At 37.3% G+C, this 23,947-nt stretch overlaps 1 protein-coding gene across 1 annotated transcript in view; it reads right to left on the reverse strand.

Moving 5' to 3' along the window:
• The window catches only part of SEMA3C (semaphorin 3C), a 116,197-nt gene that overhangs the window by 15,486 nt on the left and 76,764 nt on the right, over nt 1-23,947 (reverse strand). Inside the window, exons 8-12 of the mRNA XM_014883459.2 lie at nt 22,246-22,388; nt 20,162-20,276; nt 17,974-18,043; nt 15,162-15,306; nt 10,186-10,408 (exon numbers count right to left, since the gene is read on the reverse strand). Of these exons, the coding sequence (XP_014738945.1) occupies nt 10,186-10,408; nt 15,162-15,306; nt 17,974-18,043; nt 20,162-20,276; nt 22,246-22,388 (696 nt within the window). The remainder of the gene's footprint in view (nt 1-10,185; nt 10,409-15,161; nt 15,307-17,973; nt 18,044-20,161; nt 20,277-22,245; nt 22,389-23,947) is intronic.

Below are 23,947 nucleotides of genomic sequence, written 5' to 3' on the forward strand. Positions count from 1 at the left end.
CATGATAAGATTGGAGTTATTACCATTACTGTTATCATTATATACAAAAAGATCCATCAAATCAGTTATTCTGTTGCTGTATAGACATAGAGGCAGAATCTATCCTAATGATCTTAAAGTAAAACAAATAAAAGCAGGTAAAAGGGAGCTACTTCAGGATTTGATACATTCATATCCAATAAGAAAATGCTAGGATAACTGGTGACATGAGAGGTAGACCTTCCAAAGAATAACTCTATCTACACGTAAACACAGTAAGATGAAAGGTTTTTTATTAAATTAAAACAATAATCAGGTACATTATATATTGATAGGAGTTAATATTTTGCTCTGTAAGGTAAAAAGAAAAAGCAAGGTGAAGATATTTTAGCTATTATATCATGGCTTTCCTCTCAAGATACAGTTCCAAGCCTCCCAAATCCACTCAGAACAAAGGAGTAAGAAGTAGCATGTGGCAATGACACTATTCTTGCAGGGCAGATGTGATGAGTGAGACCAAAGGGAAATTTGTGATTACTTTTCCAAATTTCTTGTATGAAAAGAGTACATGAGATGCAGGAGTCCATCTGTGAAGGCTCTTAAAGGCTGAGACAGCCACTGAAGTATTTCTGATGTGGCAGAAAAAAATAAACTGTGGGATAATCACAAGAAAGAGCATTTTAACTTGGAAAAAGCACATACAATTCCTCTTACCTGAAAGACCTAGAAATTAGACTGAGTAAAATAAATCTATCTGCCCAATACTGATTCTAGGGAATGAGAACACATGGTACAGGTTCTGTTCAGCCCTCAAAGATTTTAAGAGCAATGTAGAGTTGTGCAGTTGGTAGAATATTAGCATAGCACAATATAGGCTACTACAATATAGTATCTACATTTATTAGGAAATTTCAGTTTCCTGTTTGGCAATTTATAATGAAGAGAATGCAAGCTGAAAATGTTCAATTTTATTTTTGCTTTAAGCTGAGTGACTAAATTCTGAGCTAGAGCTGCAGGGTAAGATGATTACTGTAAGAAATATACATCTCCTTATTTCACTCGAGGAAGCCAGATACTACTACTACACTAATATTACTACTTGTTGCTGTTGTTATTATTATTACTATTATTATTATTACCATTAAAAATGTTTAAAGCCAGAATATTGATATTTAATCGCTTGACCACAGACAGAGAACACACTGCAGTATTTTGTATTTTTAAAAAAAGAAGGAAAAGAGAAACTGAAAGCTGACAAGACTTAAAAATGTGTAGTTATTAATGGTACATGCTCAGGGCATGTTAGGCATGAATTTTTCATGAGAATTTTCTGTGGAGACATTTATTCTCATTATACAATGGCATGATAAAATAGTTCCTTCTGAAGAAACTTCACTGAAACTAAATCTTGTGATAGCACAGCTGTGGTCTAGCCTGGGTGCCAGTATTAGCAATGCTATGAGAACCTGAGAGAGATTTACTGACTGCCAGGACCCACCAAAGTGTTAAACTGCTGCAGATGCCTCCCTCAGAGAAAGGAGAAAGGGGTTGTGTGTATTTCTTCCCCTTCTTAAGGGAATAACCTGCTCACACGTGTACATGGTTTCAGACCAGTCTACCTCTGCTTCTTTGCAATCTTTTATCAATTCTCTCTCTCTAACATTCGACTCTACCTTACAAAATACTTAATCAGAAGTGCAGGAAGGAATTGCAGCCTTTTGGGGTTTTTTTGCAGCTGTCTGCAAAGTGTCAAGTACCTGCAACCTGACATACAGGGCACTAAGCATGTTGACAGTGACCTTACCTGCAAAGGAATGTAAAGCTGCTGAGCCTCTGAAGAACCGGTTTATGTCAATGATCCATTAGCACATGCCACACATTTAAAATTCCTAAATTGTCTTGAGTCCTCAAACATTGCCCCAAACTGAAATCAGAACCTGAGGGGAAATTTTATCCTGGGCATTGGAACAGAAAATACTGATAATGCCTGACGCCAAGTCCTTGTGTCCTAATAACCTTTCCTATTTGTAAAGCAGGTTCCTATCTACCTTTTTGTCACGCCCCAGAAAAATACACAGAGTGAAGGACTGTTTACTTTCGAATTCATTCCCTTTGACTCAGTATTTCACCATTTGCTTTGACTCAGTATTGTGTCATGATGGACAGATCCTTTCAGAAAGGAATGTTCCATTGTTTTAAAGGAGACTTAATACAATGTTTAAAATAGAATATTCAAGTAAGTAATAGAAAGCTATTGATTAAATAAAATTTCTTAAAGCAAGGGATTCTAATAGTCTCTACTTATATATCTCTATATACACCTATATATAAACACTTCCAATAATACATAGCTTATAGGCTATATTTATCCCATTGCTTCTAAAAATAATCTTGCTATTGTTGCTCAGGCTCTTACTTAATAAATGAAAAGCAAATATTTGTCCCTAAACCCCACTTTTTATTTCTTTCTCAGCAATACTGCTGTCTCCACTATAAATACGAATTTTTATCTGACAAATCAAGTCACTTACATATGTTCACATAGAAAGCTTATGGTATATTTGAGTTTTGTCAAAAATCTGATTTGTTTATTTCTGATAATGGAAAAAAAGTGAACTAAATTCCCCGGGTCAGAGGAAAGGATGAAGCACTGTGCACTGCAGGACATTTATGCAAAGCAGTGCCTGAGCTGTTTCCAAGAGTATTTCACAATAGATAATATTTTATGCTGTAAATCAGGCATAAGAGATCATCAAACAAGACCAAGTAAAATTTTATCAAGTTTGATCAATGTATGAAATTAGATGGCAATCCTCTAAAATTCATTAAAATGAACAGCATGGTTTCCTTTGCCATTTACTTGTTCCTTCCAGAAATCCACTTGAAAACAGTTCTCCATTGCTATGATTTTACATAGTCATGAAAAAGCTGCTATGTCTCCAGAATCTGCCACTAGAAATGAAGAGGCAGATTTTTGCTCACCACTTTCCTAATTCTTCAGTGGGAGCTGTTTGCAGTCTTGCATCAGCTCAGCAGTCTGTATTATTGTTATTATCTGTATTGTCAAGAGGAGATGGACAAACAAAAAGGAATCTCCCTCAAGCTGACAGCAAGAAGACAGGAGCGACTCAAAATGCTTATCCATTTCAAACTTGCTTAACAAATGCAGGTGTTAAAGACAATGACACTGAGATCAGATTCCCTCTAAGAGGACGGAGAAACTGGGAACAGCAAGGGAGGAAAATGCAGGCTAAAAAAAAAGGTGTAGAATGTATTCAGAGTGGGAAATGAAGAAGGAAGGCATTCCAATAAATGGAATGGAAGCAGAAGAGGCAAATCATCATCATCATAATTACAATAATATTTCTTGAAATGCAAGGCATGATTCTGGACTGATATTAATCAGCTAAGCTTCATCAATACCAGTTAGACTATGCCTGATTACATTAATTCCTGGTTTGCCTTACCATGGGCAATGGAAAAAGCAAAGCATAATGAAAAGACATGAAAAATGCAGAGGTTTTTGGCTGAATCAGAAGGTCTGAGTATAAAATTCATTCTCTGAATTTGACTAGTTTTTATTTCTCCAGTTCTAAGTGAACACTGCAGCTGTCAGTAATGTGAGCCTCAAAGAAAGCTGGGACCCTTTACCCCTGAGCCACATCACATGGACAAACTGAACTACAAATAAAACCCCCAAATTTTCCACATCATAAAAAAATGACTGCAAGAGGCACCAACCTCTACTCTGAGTTTTGAGAGGCTTCCCTCAGTAATCCCACCCCTGATGTGTCTGACACTGCTGGAGACCCTCTAAAAACTTTTTCTCCATGTTTTACCTGTCAGCCTAACAGCAGCTAATTATTTCTGGTCTCTTATCTGAGTTGAACTTGGTGTATAGAAATAACCTTACAAAGAAAAAAGAAAGCAAAAGGTTTATAGAATGTTTGAAATCTGTCTGTTTGAGAAAACAGCCTCTGTTGAGGCTCAGCAGAGCACCTGAGAGGGTGGCAGGTTAGCAGGCAGGGCTGACAGCCACGTTCCCACGCTCTGTGTCTGCTGTAACTCAGAGCTCCCACCACGGCCACTAACCTCTCTGTGCTCAGTTCACTCATCTGTCAAATGAGGGTAATTTTTTTCCAGCTCATAATATCTCTGTGAAACTTCATAAAATTCAAGCTGCATCAAAGAACAAAAAGACAGATACAAATGCTCACACTTGAGGGCAAAGTTTTGTATAGCTCCTGCTCAGTCAATCTTTTGGGACACAGTGTGAGCTTGCTTGAATAAAAACTGAGCAAGGGAAATGAAGCAGGTGGAGGTACGCCCTCTTAACTTACATATCATCTTAAAAGTCTGTGAAGAAACTTTGGATGAACAGGTCAATGAAAGGTTATGAATGACTCAGGCACTATGACCAAGAAGCAGAAGGAAATTGTGTCTGACGCCTGTTGTGCCACTGTTGTGCAACATCATCTTCCCAAGCTCACAGTCACGAAGCTGCAGCCAGGAAAACTATGGGAGGCAAGCTTGCTCTTTTGACCAGATTATCTCTCTGTTAGAATCTGTAGATCATTTGGCTATTGCATTACTGGAGGCTACTGTTGTCAGCAAGAGTTATTTTTCCAAAAAGACAGCCATCATACAACACCATGAAAATGAATATTACAAACTTATGCTCTGGAGGCACTTAATACATCCAGACTTTGAAAACAAATGTTTCATCAGAGAAGAAAAGATAATGAGAAACATCGATCAACCTCACGCCACATCAGATGCATGTGGCTGAAATTAATCATCTCTATAAGCCACACTGAAGTCTGTAGTGCCTTTTTATGACAGTAACTTAGATCTCTTTCCAGAAAAACATATCATATCTTGATAGTAAGGAGCTGAAAAAATCCCATTGGTGCCCATAGCTGTTTAATGTACCCAAGTTTGACCCAGACATTTAAATATTTTCATAACACCAAGAGCAATAAAAACCCCTGTGAATAATCTTTTGATTGTGCAATCTGTGTGTACTTTGACCAAAGGCTTTTGTGCTACAAGCAGTAGGGGGCATGCTTAATAAATGAATATTAATCTCACAAATATGTTCTCATGGTGTTTTACTGCTGTCTTAAAACTCAGATAGAAAACAATCTACCAAAGGTGATCACAAAATATTGAAAGCTCAGGTTCTTTAGATATAACTGAAACGAGTAAACAAATTACAGTACAACTCTAGAGTGAATCCAAAAAACTCAGGACTGAGTCCTGCCCCATTACAGAAATGGAATAATTGAAACAGAACTCTAATCCCAAATTCTTGAACTGAAAATATTATTTCTCATTGCATAGGGAAAAAAAAAAACCATCAGCATTGCTCTAGTCAAATATGCAAACGAATGATTATATTTTTTCCAAGTAAATTATCTCTTGGGTTTCTGTTTGGGAAGAAAAGGTAGGTAGACAGTACTCCTCTTGCAGCACTGCTCTCTGCCAGTCCAGACTTGCTCCTTACTCCAAGTCACCTCACACCAGACAGGGTGAAGAGATCCCTTAGGGGAGGCCTAACAAAACTAGCCAATTTTGTTAAGTGTTTTGGGTGTCTTCATGTGTAAAAGTACAGGAAAAACAGGAGATTGCAATCACTTGAAAAGCATGGAATGCCACAAGAACAATGTCTGTCCCTGGGATTTATTTTGTTTGCTATGGAGGTAAGCAAGGGAGAAAAGCAGTGCATTAACTCTGGGTATGGAGCAGCTCCTGTGAGCACAGCACTTCTGTCTGGGGGAGCAAAGGAAACACTACATTTAGTTCACACCAAAGTGAAAAAATTACAGAGCTGCCTATACCCTCCTGTGCCATGGCTACATGATGAAAACTGCTGGGGTTGTCGGAGCTCTGTACTTCTGTTATTCTTCACTTGCATTCAGGAACTGATTTATTACTAAGGCTATAGAGGAGGAAGAGAGGAAAAGCTAAACATTTAGTGTGCTTTGCATCTGGCAAGACATAAAACACTCTGATTTCAAGCATGAGACAGGTCACTGACAGTGACAGACATGGCTGGCAACATCTCAGTTCAGCAGCAGTAACTCATCATTTGAGCTGAGTGTAATTGTCACCAGGTGTCAAGTCCCATTGTCTCCGGCTGTGGGGCTCCAGGCTCCCAAGGAAATTATCACATGAAATTCTCCTATACAATGTGGTTTTTGCATTTGCTGGGATGAACTGACACCAAAGCAAATCCCCTCTGCATTCCTTTTGACACTTAATATCTCTATCAAATCCTCCTGAGTCTCACAGAAGGCAGAGAATAAAGAAAACAAGTTTCTCCTCTCAGTGGCTGAAACTTGATCGCTTTTATTTGAAAGGGCTGAGAAATGCAGTAACTGACATTGCAACGATTTCTTTGGAGGAAGACTTTGGAAGGTATTAATGTCCTGTGCCCTGCTCAGGAAAAATAATGCCTGCCCTCCATCTCACTAGAAAGCAGAAAATGATCCTTGTCTCCAGTGAAATGAAGAAGATAAAGCAATGAATATGAAGTATCAAGAACTGCACTTTTTGTATCTGATCCATAATGGGTCCTGTGCTGATACATAGAGGAGGATTAACATAAGAACAACGTCAGGTATGTTTATGTTTTTAACAGCTCATGTATGTGTATGAGGCCCCATTGATCACCTAAAATCAGTCAGATGATCACCAACAATAAAATGAAATTACTTATGTTTACCTCTTGCAGAGTTATTAAAATGCTTACTATCAAATTGTGATTTAAAGGACATTTCAACTTTTCAACAGTTTTCCAGCTTTAACTATTATTGCTACAGTAACAATCTATATGGTCTGGGAACATACATCTCAATCTTTTCCACTAAGCTTTAGTAAAATTTGCCTCCAAGTAACATTAGATGCTTACAGAGCATTTTAAAACAATGGCGCCACTACACGTTGGGAAAGAAAAAAAGTTAATTTGAAAGATCTGCACTAGCCTATCAATGTATTACTTTAACTAAACATAGCGATTTACCAAGGAAGAAAACTGTCAGAAAATAAAACTATTTTACCAAGTTTTCTTGTGCAGTTGTATAACAAGAGTAGGGATGCTCTCTATCAACAGTTCTGATATTTCTATAGTAGAAGAAGACTTCTGCAGGAAAGGAGAAAAAATATCCTAACAGGTCACAAAGTCAAAAATTTTATCTGCATTAACTAAACTAAACAGAAAATGTGAGTTTATGTTAGTGGTGTGGAGAGGGAAAGGGGGAGAGACGGGAAACCCAGTTTGTAGAAAGCCCTGTCCTAATTAGGTTAATTTAGTAGTTTCCAACAGCTGCAAATAGGTGAGAGTCTTACCTTAAAACTAATTTATCAATTTCCAGACAAGAAAACAAAAATACCCAGATCAAAAACTTATTAAATTCTTTGATTAATTCATTACCCTGACTATGCCTTATCATATACTAAACATTTACTCTACATCAGGTGGAGACTTGGTAAAGGTTTGGTGGAAAAACATGGAATCATAGAATCGTTTAGGTTGGGAAAGACCTGAAAGAACACCACTGGGGACCAGCCACCAGCTGGATGTAGCTCCATTCCCCTCCACTCTCTGGGCCCAGCTTCCAGCCAGTTTTATCCCCAGTGAACAGTGCTCCCAAGCCAGGCCATGATCAGCTGGTTTCTCCAGGAGAATGCCATGGGAAATGGTGTCAAAGGCTTTACCAAAGTCCAGGCAGACAACACCCAGAGCCTTTCCCTCATGCACTGTGTGGGTCACCTGGTCATAGAAGGAGCTCAGGTTGGTCAAGCAGGACCTGCCTTTCACAAACCCACGTTGGCTGGGTCTGATCCCTGGTTGTCCTGCACATGCCATGTGATGGCACTCAAGAGGATTTGCTCCATAACCTTCCCCAGCCATGAGGTCTGACTGACAGGTCTGTATTCCACACATCCTCCTTGTGGCCCTTCTTGTGGATGGGCATCACATAACTTCCAATCAGCTGGGTCCTACCCAGTTAGCCAGGACTGCTGCTAAATGATGGAAAGTGGCTTGGTGAGCACCCTGCCAGCTCCCTCAGTATCCCTGGGTAGATCCCATCCAGCCCCCAGACCTCGTGTGTGTCTAAGGGATGTAGTAGGTCACTGACCATTTCTCCTTGGATTATGGAGGCTTCATTCTGCTCCTTATTCCTGTTTTCCAACTCAGGGGCTGGGAGCCTGCAGAACTGGTCTTGCTACTAAAGACTGAGGCAAAGAAGGCATTAAGTACTTCAGCCTTTTCACTGTTTCCAGTAAAGGATGGAAATTCTCCTTAACTCTCTTCTTGCTGCTAATGTATCTATAGAAACATTTTTTATTGTCTTTTACAGCAGCAGCCAGATTGCGTTCTTGCTGGGCTTTAGCCCTTCTCATTTTCTCCATCCATAACCTCACATGAATGGAGTGGTTTTGTTTTCCTTTCACTGAACTGCAGAAACCTGTAGCCTGCAAGAGACATCTGGTGCAGTCCCACACTCAAAGTGAGTCCTATTAGAGCAGGATTCTCAATGCTGTATTTATTGGGTTTTGAATCTTTTGAGTCTCTGCAGATGGATAATTCATAACCTCTCTGGATCCTTCTTCCACTGTTTGATTATATTGATGATAAAATATATATAATTTATATCAAATAGCACTGTCCCACATTGCAACTAGTTTGAAACCCCTCACCTTGGCACTGAGCACCTTGAGAAGAGTCCCCATCTGTTTTTTTCCCCACTAGGTAGTTGTGCCCACCCATTTGACAGTTGTCAACAGCATTAAGGTCTCCCCTTAGCTTTCTCTGAATAAATCCATTTTCTCACCTTTTTCTCATACATCACATCATACAGTCCCTCAACTGATCTTGCTCCATTAGGTCAATGTTTTCTTAGTACTAGTGACCCCACAGCTGGGCACAGTATTCCCAACAGGAGCCAAATACAGTGAAAAATCCTTTCCATCAACCTGTTTGCTGGATATACTTCTGCACACATAGCACAGGGTGCAGCTGGCTCCTTTGGCACATAGGCACCCTGCTGATTTTGATAGTTGGAGAGGTTTTTCTAAGAAGAGTGAAGAAAGTTACTTTTAACCCTTTCCCTATAGAAGCCTGACATTCTTAAGAGATTATTTTTAGCACTCGCTTCCTAAATCTATTAGAACAAGATGGTTATTCCCAGCCACATGAGAGTTTGTTGGCAGACAGTTATTCTATAAGCAGAAAACAATCAGGACCCCAATAATATGTGAACCATAAAAGCAATGCAAGCCATCTCTGAAATCATTTTCTGATGTTCAGAGATATATTTGTTCTAGATTTCTCTTCCCTTGTTCTACGTGAAAGTAAAAAAAAGTAAAAAGATTAGTCTTTGTGCCCATCAATCTCTAATGCCCTGTTAAACCAATGGGAGTTTCAGATGTGAGTCCTAGGGTCCAGTCAGAGTACCACTCTACTTGTCTGCTTCAATCTAAAGGGTGTGATTCATATCAGAATATTTAAAAAAATCAAAATTGATCAGTACAAGAATCTCTTAACCTGTGCCTTGCAGACTTCAGATGCATAACACCAGACTCAAATTTGGTGTAAAAACAAAATATAGGTTATATTAGAAATTATATTAGAATACTTGGATCAAGTTCTCTGTGTCCACTACTGCTAGGACTCCAACCATTTGTTTCTTTTTCTCTGTTAAGTACTTCCATATTATTACTGCTTTCTGGGGGAGTTGTTTCTCCCTTTGCAACATCTTGATCAGATCGTGTATTTCTTCAGAAGTATTTTACACAGCATATACTAAATAATGATAATGAGAGTATAAAAAACTATAAAGCTAGATTTTGGTATTTTTTTCCGTGTTAGAGATCATCAAAATCTAATGTGGAATCATACTGCAGACAAAACATTCAAGAGAAGTATTATAATTTAGATACAACAAAATATACGCTGGTGTTGTTTTTTTGTCTCAAAATCAAGATCAATACATTGTATCTCTTGGACATAATTGATGTCTATAGTAAATAGGAACATGTAGAGAAAGTAAAGAGAAAATAATTAATGGATTTCTGTATCATTCCTCTAGATTGCAAACTTTAAACAAATATTTCTGAAAGCTGTAAATTGTAAAAATCAGAGTTGATTGCAGATTACATTGCAACAGAGGAAAATGAATGCTGCCAAATTTGTCTTACCTGTTCCAAGAAACAAGACATGGTATCTTCCATCAGCAGCGTTCACTCGATCCACAGCAATCTTTGTATACTTGTAGTCAGCCCCGATGCGGATGATTAAAGGCCTCTTGTGCACTGGGTAAATGGGATTAAACATCAGAGGGTGATTCCTAATGAAGGTCACAACATCGTCTGGAAACTCTTTGGTTGTCCTCACATTGGGCGTGAAGGCTCCTCCTGGACACTGTAAGAAACACAGTAATGATGAACAGTGCATCTTTCAGAGAGTTTTCATCTCCAGATCATTTATACATTTGCACAGATAGTTGACAAAGGAAATTCCCCAAAAATCACTTCAAACTTGGGCCAAAAGTTACTATATTCCAGTAAGGGGAATGAAGTGTTGAATAGCTACACTGTGAACACTCGTCACTTCTGATAAAACAAACCAAAACATCTTTTTGCACTTTTAAAATTCAGCTTGATGGCAAAGATCTGTACTTCTGAACATATTTCTACATGTTTTAGACTTCTAAACAGCCTGTAGAAAAAAACACCACAACAAAACTCAAGAGACTGGTATGGGAAGATACCAAACTTTTGCATTTTTTTACAGAATTAGTACAAAGGCAGAAGACAAAATCTAATACTTAATTGTAATTTGGCCAATATCCCTCTTGTCATTATGCTGATTGTAAGATGATGAAAGGGCCTGTGACTCATTTTCATTTGAAAGAACAATAATATGGAGTTGATGAGGGAGTCCCATAACAACTTATTTATTTCTGAAAAGGCTGTCTATACTTTCCCCTATGCCTTAGAAGTAACTGAAGTCCATGAACACTTTGGATGCTTCTTTAAATATAATAAAGCACCATCCAAATAATCATCCCTAAGGTATTCTGGGCCTCATGAGTAAATAAAAGCAATCTTAGAAAACTCAACTCTTTACTGAGTTTGAAACTAACAGGAAACTGTGAAGAAATCAGAGCTATGTCAGTAATTGGTACAAAGTTCTGGATGTACCTATGTTAATTTACTTGATTTTTTTTCCAGCTACCACTACTTCACTTCTTATTGCTGCTCTTGAGCTTTCATTTTTTCCCCTTACCATATTTCTGAGCTAAGAAACTCCCTTCAGAATACTGGAGATATTCAGAAGTGTTTCAACACAGTATTTTTCCAATTGGAAAATGATTTGTTCAATAAAAAGCGCTTGATGGAAATTTGTTTATTTTGACGAGGGCCACTCTTACATCTAGGATGGAGTTTCTGGTCAAAACCACAGATCCAAAATAGCCAGTATCTTAGGGAGAGATTTACCTCACCTGACTTCTACTCTCTTGAAGTCAGGCATTTATTCTTAGGTTTCCTCTGTAGTCAGTAATTCAGACTAAACACCCTGCTTTTAGATGGCTAAAATTACATAAAATGAATCATATTCTGAGAGACTTGGAAACTTCTGGGGATATGTGAGTCATGTGTCCAACCTACCTGATGAGACAGAATGCTAGAATTTGGCTCTTCACCTTCCGGGGCATCCCCGTAACCACAGGCAGGAGTGCCTGTTCTACTCTCATTGCTAAAAGCTGTTCCATACTGTGCACTCAATAAACTATTTACTGGGCACACCAGGAAACAAGTAGAGAGGGGCCTTCAGCCTAATCACAGGCTTTAGAGTCCTCTTCTGGCTCAATCAGGAGTTAATTATTTATACAAAGTAGAACAGCTCTGGTAGGAACTCTTTAAAAGAAATTGCTCTGGCACCAGCTCCCTCCAGGAAGAAGAACCACAACTCAGCTCAGACATGGGTTGTTTCTCTCATCTGACATCCTTGATGATTTATTTTTCTGGGCTCATATTTATACTAAGGGTTTTGTTTTGGCTTTCATTAGAAATAATGCTATATGTTAATGCTCTAAGATTGCTCACAAAGTTGAATTCTTATTATCTTGCTTGCTCTACCCTCTCTGGCATATTCATCCACATTCCAGCAAATGTATGGAACTATCTGTTAAGATTAGCAACAAATGCTTTAAAAAGAACTGCATTTATCATTAGCAAGATTATTCTACTTGGTAGTGCTCTGCCAGACCCCAGTTCCTTTCAAGAGGGATTCTGTTTCACAAACAGTTCAACTTAAACTTTCCTGTCTCACATAGCTCAATTAAAAGTCTTTCTCTGATAGTTTCAACCCTTCCATTTATGACTTGGAGTTGTAAGACTTTTGTCTGTGACTTCTTGCAAAAATGTCTGTGTTATGATTCACACCAGCATGACCCTAAAAACTTACATTATATCATTGTTCCAAGCAAAGCTTTAACAAACATCTTTAATCAATTAATTCTTTTGCTAAACCAGTGACAAGCAAAAGATGATGCTGATGAAACCTATAAGCTCTCCCTTTCCTGCAGGGATTGAATGGGCATCCTTCACAGCTCATTCAAGAACTTGTCCACACAATTTTATGTCCACAATCAATTATCAGAATTCTTTAATTTACAGCATATTCCGCGAGATGCTGTAGGTACAAAAACTATTTCTGTAAACTCTGAAAAATGGAAACTACCCTCAAACATCACTGAATTTAGTAGCAAGCTGCCAATTATGTATTTTTTTTTCCATAAGTAAGTTTTGCTTGTGGAGAAATAAGAAACCCTTGGTATTTAGTGAAGGCCAGCCAAACACTGCCGAGTTGATCATGGCCAAAAGAACCCATTGCTTTATTTAATCCTACTGAAGCTGCACTGAAGCCTTTCCATTGTTTATCCAGTGTACTGCGACATGATGAACTTTCATTTCTATCCAGAGGTTTAGTATGAATATCTCTTTAGACAACTGCAAAGTAGGATTTTCCATGTCATATAAAAAGCATCACTGTCTAGTCCAGCATCCCAGAAGTTACAAAAAAAGTACATTCCAGAGAAAAGATCAAGCCCCACAGACTGCAAACATGGATAATCATGTTAACTCTTTGAGCACAAATTCTGAGCGGTGAAAAATCCCCATGTCTCGATTTTCAGAGATGATTTGCTGTAAGTGAAAAATAAAGTTTGCGGCACACATTGAAAAATGGAAATTTTTTTTGGCAGTGAAATAAAAGCAAAACCAAAGAAATTCCATCTTAGAAAATATGACTTAGGGATACTGTGCTGTGGCTGAATCATGAGGAAGCACAGAAAAGCCAGTGATCCAAAAAACCAGCAATGGTCATCTAAAAGAATCTCCATGAGCTATGATCTAAGAATTTATGTTCAAATTCAGGGCTTATCAGCATATCTGGAAATTTACACATTCCAGAAATTATCTATCCAGTAGATGATTTCTTTCACCATGTTAAATCCAAATCTGTTTTTTTTTTCCCCCTTTCTGTTGCATTTTCCAACTTTAAGCCCATCTGGAATACCTCAGAAGCCTCTATGAAGTGAACCAAGACAAACATGGCAGTGGTTGAGGAAACACATATGAACAAAATACTCTGAAGCAGCAAGAAACTATGAAATGTGACTAATCACAAGAGTGTGAAACTTCCTGTTTAAATGGGTCTTTTTGTTAGAGCCTCAGTGAACGCATTAGATTAGAGCTCTATGAATTAATTGCAAGGAAAGACTAATGCTAGCATTAGACCTTGGTAGAATGTCAGGTATTGATTAGTCAATTCTAGAGATCTGGGAATGTAAAGTCCTAACTCTTACAGCCAGCAACAACTGCACTAAAATGTCATGAAGAATTGTGTGAACAGGGAGGGCTATTCAATGTATCTGAGCTATTCCATGAATGAGAGAGAAAGAGAGAAAAAGAACAAGATTTTGCAGCACAGAGACAAATCAGACTGAAATAGTGATATGGTTAAAGATTCTCACAGGGACTGGAAAAATAAAAATGAAATTTAATTTCCTGTGATGAATAGAAAAGCAACAAAGTGTTGATCTAAAAAAAGTATGACTGCATTGTTGAGAGATAACTTATGATTCTCTGCATACTGATTTAGTTCTGATACTTGAGAAACTGTAAGATTTCATAGGAGTCAACACACCCTCACATTACCATACTTCATTTAGCAAATATGTATTCAGAGACAATTCTAGAGAAAGTTCATACATTCTTCATTAAACTTTGAAATATCAGATGTCACATTTCTGCTAAATATAAATTAAGAATAGTTAAGTAAGTAAATAAATAAATAAATAAGTGCATAAACAGCAATTTTTATATGTCATGAAGGTGAAAAGTAAGAAGAAACAATAGTTTCTTTAAATATTTAACAAGTTTTCTTTAAAATATTTCATGAGATATTTTACATAACTTGGAAACAGAGCTAGCTCTAATTGTGTACAGAATTTATCGAAGATTATTACTACCCCTGATACAGTGAAAGAAAGTCCTGAAAGCAAGGCATGCAAAGCATTCTTAAAAGGAAGACTACGGCGAACTGAACGGCAAGAAAATGCATTTATTTCTAAGCCTCTCTTCTAAGATTCAGAAACTGGCAGGGTATGACTTAGTCAAGTCTCAGAAACCTTGTTCTCTAAGCCTCCTACTACATCTCCTAAGCATCTCAGTAGAGGTGCAAGACTGGAGAAATAAAGAAAATTCATACAGACAGAAGACAGCATTTGGATCCAGGGTGTGGAACACACTAACAATGCTGTCTTTGCATGCTTGTTTATTTAGCTACATTTTGCTCAAATGTACCCACAAAATGGAAATGCACATACAAACAAGAAGACTATCACCTAATGAACCAATTTTTACCATTTTTGAAGAGAAAGAGAAAGAACAATTAACATTTTACATGAGTTTTAACTCTTTCTAGATTTCCAAACACTATGTGATTTGCATTTGGATTTGTAGGCAAGTGAAAAGCAAATAAAATAGTTCTGAATTGTAACTGTCACAGTCACATACAGACTTTTCTCCTGGAATAAATAATAATTATTTATGCATTAAACAAAGACAAGCAATTGGCAAGACTGAATAAACATCTTTGTACTTACGGTGCCAGGTCGTGGGTATGGAATTCTGCCCTGATATGGAATCAGCTGGTGGTTTGGGCCCTCCTTGTGTGCAAATGGTCCATTGAACACAGTCTGAATGTCAGACAGATGATACACACACACGGCTGAGCCTTTAAATATGGAGCTGGAAGACAAGAAAAAGTTAGCACTGCCATCTACCAACTTTTTTTATAGCTTATCCAAAATTTTGTATGGTTCAATGATGAAAGATAACTCTAACATAATATTTTATACAATTTATTGCTTTTATATGGACTAAAAACATTTAAAATCAACTAATCTAGCTGCCCAATATGCAACACAACTTCTTAAAACTTAGCACCTTTCTGAACAGTGAACTGAAAAAAGAGAGAGGCAGGCACTACCCTACTGGTGCAATAAGAAGATTTCCTAATGCTAAATATAGAAGAAATATAATCTGGCTCCAGTTAAATCAATGGCAAAAATATTGCTGACTTCAGTGAGGCAGGAGCTTTATAAACTTTGTACTGCCAAGCTCAGCACAGGTTTCCAGAACTCCCTACCAGTATATTAACCACAGGACCTCCATGAACCTCCTAAAATACATAGCTAAAATATTAATCAAAACATCCAGAGCAATTACAATGGGTTGGATTATTATAATCAGGTTCCAGCTTTTTTGCAAAAAAATGGGGACATGATGCAGCTGTAAAAGAATTACTCCTATACAGTCCTCAAATCCCATAAAACTGGTCTTATGAAGACTCAAGTTTGAAGCTTCCTGAGGACATCCAAGTGATTTGCCTAAGAAAAGGGCATGTTCTTCCCACTGCTCAAGATTCAGCCACGAGTCCAGGAAGCACAAGCCCTGAATGGTCTCCATCACCCCATGATGATGAAGGGCATGAAGGGAAAAATTTCCAGATTGATGCTAAGGCTGACTACAGTGAATGAACTCCTTCATTTTTCTTCTTACTGCATGCAAGACTTGTGATATTTATTTTTAAAAAGTGGAAACTCCAGACAGTCTAAAATATGCCTGGTGTTAACTGTAGGATGAAGATAATCCAAGTAACCGTTTTCAATTGAAGAAGAAAAAACATTCCACAAAAAATTCTGAAAACATTATACATAATGTATAAACAGCAAAAGTGAAATCCTCATTGCTCTCAGCTATATATGGATTAGTAGAATGAACCTTTTAGATGGATTATGGTATGTGTGGAAATTTTACTAGGTATTAATAGATTTTGAGAAATACATTTAGTCTTTCCAGATGTTTTATGTTAGATTTACAGCATATTATGACACTAAAATAATTTAGTTCAGTATTGCTTGGTTTCCTTCTGTATGATTTAGATAAAAATACTAGTAGTTATTACTTCCTCTGATGTTTCTCTCTTGCTACTGTTATGAGTTGGAAGTCTACAGAGATGAAGATACAGGAACTATTAAGGAGTAAAAAATCCATATGGTTTCTGTATTTAACTATACTTGAACAAAAATAAAGCAAGAATAGACCGTGTGGTTCACAATAACAGAAATGCAAGTCTAAAAACTTCAGTAGAGAGAGAAAATAGCTTGAGAGCCTGGAAAAAGTGAAGTTTCCTTTTTTTTGTCACCTTATATGGTCCTGTGATTCAAACTTCATTTTCACTGAGAAATACCAGAATTAGGTACAAGTGTTTCCAGATCAGTCATGCTGCACCCTCAACATAATGGTAAGTGTGGTTTTACTACTAAACCTAAGCTCGTTCTTTTCTGTTTTTGTGAGGTAGGAATTATGGACAGCACCTAAGTTTACAAGTTATGTGATGCTTTTCTTCCCCAATTAAATATCACAGAACCACATTCTCCTGTCATATTTATATATTTGAGTAAGCAGACCCCTATATCCTGGGGAAAGAAGTCTACTGGAGAAAAAAAATCTGAAAGGATTTTTTTACTAAAAATAGCCATTAAAGGAATTCTTAATAATAAATTACATAATTTTCTAATTTGATCAAATCAATTAAATAGAAACTTAAAAAAAACCCCAAACAACCAGAAGACTTCTTTGAATGTAAGAAATAACAACTAAATAATAAAGGGTAGCATATCAGAAATCAGGGGATAGTAACCAATTTTACTCTATGTTGAAACTATGTAGTGAGGGCAAGAGGAAAAATAAAAAAATAAAGGTAGAGGTGGAAGAATCTGTTGGTGCATCTGTCAGTCTGTCTTTGTGGAGAGTTTCAGCATAGTAAGCCGTATCTAGTGCTTTCACCATCCTTGGGAGCTCAGTAAATGCTTTCCAAACCAGACAGTAAGTGAATACAACTGACTGGTAATGGGAGCTGCAAGGAGGTGACCAAATGCCACGTAGGCTTGTCCTTCTGCAGCCAACTGAAGCCAATAGGGTTACTTGCCATCTCTGTGATCATTAGCCAGCTGAGAGACTGGAAATGATTTGTATGAATTCATGTAAGAATTCCTGGTTTGATCCTCCAGGGTGCTGGATGTTCTTCAGGAGGTGTTAAGCGCTCTCAGATGCCACATGAGTTCACTGTGTTGAAGTCATTTAGGTTTCCACTGCTGAGCAGTGACAAGTGGCCCTCCACGGAAATGTTTTCCCAGTGGCAGCTGACAGTGTGTCAGGAAGCAGTTTGCTCCAAGAAGCATAGCTCTGGCATAGATACCAACAGCAATGATACTGAGATTCCTGCATGCAAACCACAGCTGCAGCAGACACACAAAATTGCCCAGCACAGCCTCATCCACAAAATATCAGTTAGTTTTCATACAGAAAATCAGGCAGTTCAGGTAATTTTTTTCAAATCTCCGTGTTTACCTCGATGTTGTAAAAATTCCATACACGAGTGTTGTTCTGGGGTTATCTGTCTCTAGGAGAAATACATCCTCTGTAAGAAAGATAAACATATGGAATAGTAAGAAAAACGTTATTTTCCAGATTAATTGTTGGTTTTATTCCTCCTAAACTAAACAGTAGTTTTATCTGAGACTTGACTGGGAAAAAGGAGACTTACCATATGAACAGACCATATATGCATAAATCTAACACTTGAACATTCAGAAACAAATTTGGAAATTAACTCCATGCCCTCTAGCCTTATGGAGATAGAAGGCAAAGACTTTCAAATACATTCAGGATATATGTCACACATTTTTCTCAGCTATTTCTTGTTTCAGCAGGTTGTTTAGCAGTAGGAAAACATTAAAGTTGCAGTAGGTTAAAGACAAAGAGCTCCCATATATGGATGTAATCGAAAACAGGGAAATTAGGTGTTTTATTGTCCAGAACACACTGGAGTGCCCTCACTAGCACATTTTCAACATTATATGAATGTCAGGCAGCTTTGCAGTAAAGACTGTGAGAGATGTAAACCTCCCGCCTCCTGTTGTGTAGGGATTTATTTACTGCACTGTACCTACTCACTGAAATGAATTTACCCACTATTACCTCTGATCCTCTGATTTTTTTTACACTTCAGTGAAAACTACTTTAATATCTGACAGTTTCTCCTTACAAATGTTTTTAATAACTGTAATCATTCTACCTCTTAAACTTAATTTACAACACAAAAAAGACTGAACTGTTTCAGCTTGTTATCACAGAATACGTTTTTTAGCTTTCCATTAATTTATGTGGCTCTTTCATTTAACCCACTGAATTTTTAAAATATTCTTTTCAATATGTCAAAAGCAAAAGACTTCACCATGCAGAACTGGAAGTGTTATACTCTCCTGCATTATACATGAACACAGAAGCATGTGTTTGCTCTCTCCTAGTTTTCTGAATTTCCAGCTGTGATTGTATTCTTCCTCTTTGCTAGGGAATTGTGCTGGGAGCCCACGCTGAGAGCATTGTCTCCTATTCACTGTGGTCCTACATTTTGTCATACAAGAAGCTAAAAGCAGTTATCCTACTGCTTTGTTGAAGAGGAGGGGGTTGGTAAATCACAGTTCTGAAAGATGAGCTGCTGTGGCAGTGCTGAGGCACTGTGAACTTCAGAAAATCAGTCCTCCAAGCACCTTGCACACTCCGAGCTAGAGCAAGCTAGATATGCTCCCAGGCCCAGTCAGGTTCCACTGAAACCTTGAACCAAAGTAAGTTGTCAATATATAAACTCAAAAAGACTCCAAACCCCATTTGCTATGGTGGGAATCAGGAATAACAGTCAAGAAAAGAGAGAAAGGATACAATGGAGAGAAGTTCAGAACAAGATGCAGATCCAGTGCAGGGCACATTAGCTGCTTATATTATTTATAGTAAAGCATATACCAAATCTTCCGATACCTGAATTTAGAACTGTGATTTCGTGCATCTCATCTACAGAAAATATAGAATTTGAAACTTTCTGGTAATGTTGTTTTCCATGTAGGTATCAAGATATGCAACTATTAATTCCTTCATGAAAAGAAAACTCTTGTGATTGCTATATAGATTATGCATTGAATATTTACAGTACTTTACATGTTGAAACAAAAATTTAAGTGACTGAATAATTCCTGAGAAATTACATTTATGGATAGTGCTATTGTTGGTGCCAGTAACGAGATATATTAGCATTATCTTGAATTACCAAACTGAGGACTCTACACTGTGATCAAAAAATAGAAAAAATGCATTATGGAAAGGCTGTGTGTTACACAGTGATATAAGAAATAGTTTCAAAGGGACGTTAAATACCCTCTATTGTAATCCAAGCTAATAGCAAAATAATAAGAGTGTCACTGAGGTGCTTCCTTCCAAATATTCATTCTTTACATACATCATTGCTTTACATAGTCAAGATTAATAACCTTTACTTCAAAGGTAATGATAAATACACAGAGAGACTTATGAAGAATATTTTTCTTTTGCTGTCATAAAACTGCAAGGGGAATTTTGTCATGGACTTCTAGTGCTATGATTTCACTGTTAGCAACTTGACAAAGAAACAGAATGAAAATCAGTCATTAAATATGCACAAGGTGTAGCGTTTAGATGAAATTTTTAGGAATGTTTATTGTGATACCTAGTTCATCAAAATATGTTTCTGTTCCATCTTCATCCATTACTGAGCACACAAGTCTTGCTTTCAAGAATGTTGTCCACTTGTTCACAAGACTGCGCTGACCACCTGTGTCATTCTGGAAAGAAATATTATTTTCAGAAAAAAAAGAAACAAAATACACTTAACATTTTATTGTTCTTTCCCACATTTTTCTCAGGTTAATTCTTTATCTAGATAATTATCTGGTAAATTTAATACTAAAAATAGATAGGCCTAAGCCAAATCCCCTTATCTAAGCATTCTATATGCAGAAAAAACAAGAAGTAGTTTTCTGAGTGGACCTTCTCTGCTGCGCTAGCAGAGTTGAAGGGTTGGGCAGTGGATTTTGTGTATCAGCAGTGTATGCTGTTATGATTTGAAGTGACTGTGGAGCTCTGCATCCCCCATTGACACCCAGGATGAAGTTCATGCTATCTAAAAGGTCTCAGGGTTCTACAGAGGGATGTTTCTTCTAGTCCTGACAGCAGCATAGCTGCACCTGACCTAGTAAGCCACGCTGGCACATGAGGTGGGTGCTCTAAACAGTATTCAGAAATGATGGCTAGTGTAGGTCAAGCTAGTTATGCAGTTTCAAGTCCTGCTAACTTGGTCCAGAGATGGCTTGGTCACAGCTCACTCACAGATCATTCCTACTTTCCATGGTTCAAGGTGGGAACAGTGACTGCCAAACCAGGTGATGCAGCACTGACAGATCCTGACTAACAGTGCTGCTGAATGCCTTACATAAGTGCAGTGTCTTCCAAACTGCATGACAGGATGTCACCCAAGGAAAGAGAAAAACCAAAATGCAGAAGCTATTGAAATGTGATTCCAATAAAGTGCTGTGCATGTTTCACCGATGCCACTGGAGTTGGTAATCCAACATTTTTGGTGACTTATAAGGAGTCTTTTCAGGGGGTAATATATTTTGCCAGTCTCAAAGGTGTTGATACATGACTATGATGATATGTATACAAGTATACAAATATCACTGGCTCAGATTTATTTTCACTGGCCTTGGGATTCTTCTACTGGCTTCAGTGTAAGTCTAAAAAGGCTTAGGAGTTTCAAAAATCATCTGGGCTTCATCATAACAGTAAAAAACCAAATACAGCTGTACTTGTGTGAAATGTCTTCTTGGAAAATACCCAAAAAGGCCTTTAGGCACTCTCACTAAAATACAGAGAATGGAGATTATAAAAAAGATCACGTGCCTCATCGTATTGCCAGAGATGGACAAACACCTTCACACCCAGGCACAACAACATCACAAAGCATCAAATTCTAAAAAAACCCAAATTAAAGACAGGGAATATATAAACATTCACAATGAACTTCCCGAAGCCTTTCAAAGGATGGAATGAATAGGCTAACCTCAATTGTTCATTTATAATTTTTCTCTCATTAAAAAAAAAATGATTTCACCAGAGATATTAAGAGCTGCTTCAATCATTTTTCATCTACAGTTGATTAGAAATACAAAAAAATTGAAATAGAGACAATAAAGAGTACTGTGAAAAATAATTAATTATTGCCCAGGAATAGCCATAACTCCTGAAATTAAATTTCCTGTGCACATTTTTAAAGTTAGGCTCACACATGCATCAATACAAGCAAGTAGAAAGAACAGATGTTGCAAAAATGAAAACAGCATTTGAAAGTTAAATCCACCAATTTAAAAACTTAATATTTCTCATGTGCTTTAAATATTTTGAGCGTGCACGTGTGAAAGTCTTCATTGCTTAAAGTTCTTTTTTATTAAGAAAATAATGAGCCTTATTTGTGCCAAAGACAGCAAGTTTGAAAATTCAACACTGGTAACTACTCTGACTCAGTCAGAGAAATACACAAATCCCTGAACCTCTACATTTCCGTAGTCTTACATGTATAGTCAGATATATATAACCTGTCCAGACTCCAGCTGTGAGTTCAGTAACAGCTCTTCTTAATTATGAATGGTGACAGAGAAATAGGAAATTTTGTCAAATCAAAACATTTAGTCTTTTAGGTTATCATACCACATTAGCAGCTTATCCAAGCAACCTAGTAAACAAAATAGCTCTTACTGGGCATACTCTTGCAATCATTGAATGAATTTGCTTTGTGCTGCCACTGTTGTCTGTGAGTCTTTCTTTGAAGAAGAAGTAGATTTTGGCATCATTTGGGTCAGTGCCATCTGGGATAACATGAGCATCCACAAAAATAGGCTCTGAAATGAAAAAGTTTACCAAAAGGATGAAACCAAAAGATGTATCTGTATAAGCAACGAATGATTTGACATTTACTGACTGCTTCAAGGAAATGCTGAATATACCAAATATCAACAGATAAATGCCTTGCTGGCAGCCATATGTTTGCATACTCAAATTTTATTTCACAGCAAATTTTAAGAGCAGCAGTCCAGAAACAATGGTATTAGATTACTACAGAGACTCAAAGACTTAGAGAAAGAAGGAAGAATCAGTCTATTATCTGGGGCACCTAAGGAAACTCTCATTGAGACAAAACATAAAAGTAAACTGGAAGAGCTTAGAAATATAACAAATAAGGTTTATAAATAAGAGAGGAAAACAATTTGTGTAACCCAGAAAATGAAAGCAGGGTACACAAATGCTTGAACAGCATTTGACTTCATATCAGAGCTGGTAAACATAATCAAATGTTCGTGCAAAACACTAGAAACAGGGAATTAGGGAGAGAGCAAAATAATTCATAACCTTAACAAGTATATAAATATAATAATAGGCATATAAATAATTTATAACCTTAGCATGCATATAAAGGACAATGCAGGACCTCTCAGAATACCTCCTTTGATTGAAGGAAGAATTGGCCCCTCTGTCTGCATGGAGGCTTTGTCTTTTCAATGATCATGCAAGATTGCTTGTTCAGTTAAGTGCAGTACAAAGTTTGAAACAATCTGATACAAAGGTTGAATGTCTGACAGAAAACTCTCTTTAAACTGCAGCATTTTTCTGTCCAAGTAAGTTTATTCTCAATTAATGTAACAAATTTCATTACTCTAGCTCTAAAAGAACATGGAAATCAATTGTACTTTCATGTACCTGTTTTGAACAGGTAGATTTTCCAGAAATCAGGCATTTTTTAAATTTCTCTTTCTCTAATTCATTTTAGGATGCACATGTTCGGGTGAGCAGATAAGTGTAAGAATGTATAACAAACAAAAATAAAAATTAGAGAGCAGAGATAGTTTCCCCTTCATAGAGAATTTGTGGCTGAAATCATGTGATTTCCTTGTAGTCACAGCAGACAGGAATAATAAGTTATCATAAAAAATATCAAAGACAAAAAACCTGAAGGCTTTTTAAAACCATAACTGCTGTGTTAGTTGCTCTCTATACCCTTTCACACCTACCTCTCTGCTCAGTGCATTCACCATCATTTTAATTTAAATTGGTTTCATTGGAAGGAGTCTTCTTATCAGTAAAGACAGGGAGAATTTTCACAGGGATATCAGTGAAGCAAAGAGTTATATGATTCCACTCAGAAATGAGTTCTTCTACTGCGTTTAGATAACCAATTCCTCACCACTGAAATAAGTGGCAATGATCCTCATTGACTTCTCTGATAGTGGGACACTCTTCTGCACACATTTTGAATGCAAAGAGTAGTGACTCTTCTGTGCAGAGATGGATCTCTTTCAATTAACTGAAGCTGGTGGCTTAGAATCAAACACTGATTTAAGGCAATATTCCATAAAGCTGAAGTCACTTTTCTAGAAATCAGACTGTCTGACCAATTGCCATT

This window comes from Sturnus vulgaris, chromosome 5, assembly GCF_052056855.1.
Source record: "Sturnus vulgaris isolate bStuVul1 chromosome 5, bStuVul1.hap1, whole genome shotgun sequence".
Lineage (NCBI taxonomy): Eukaryota > Metazoa > Chordata > Aves > Passeriformes > Sturnidae > Sturnus > Sturnus vulgaris.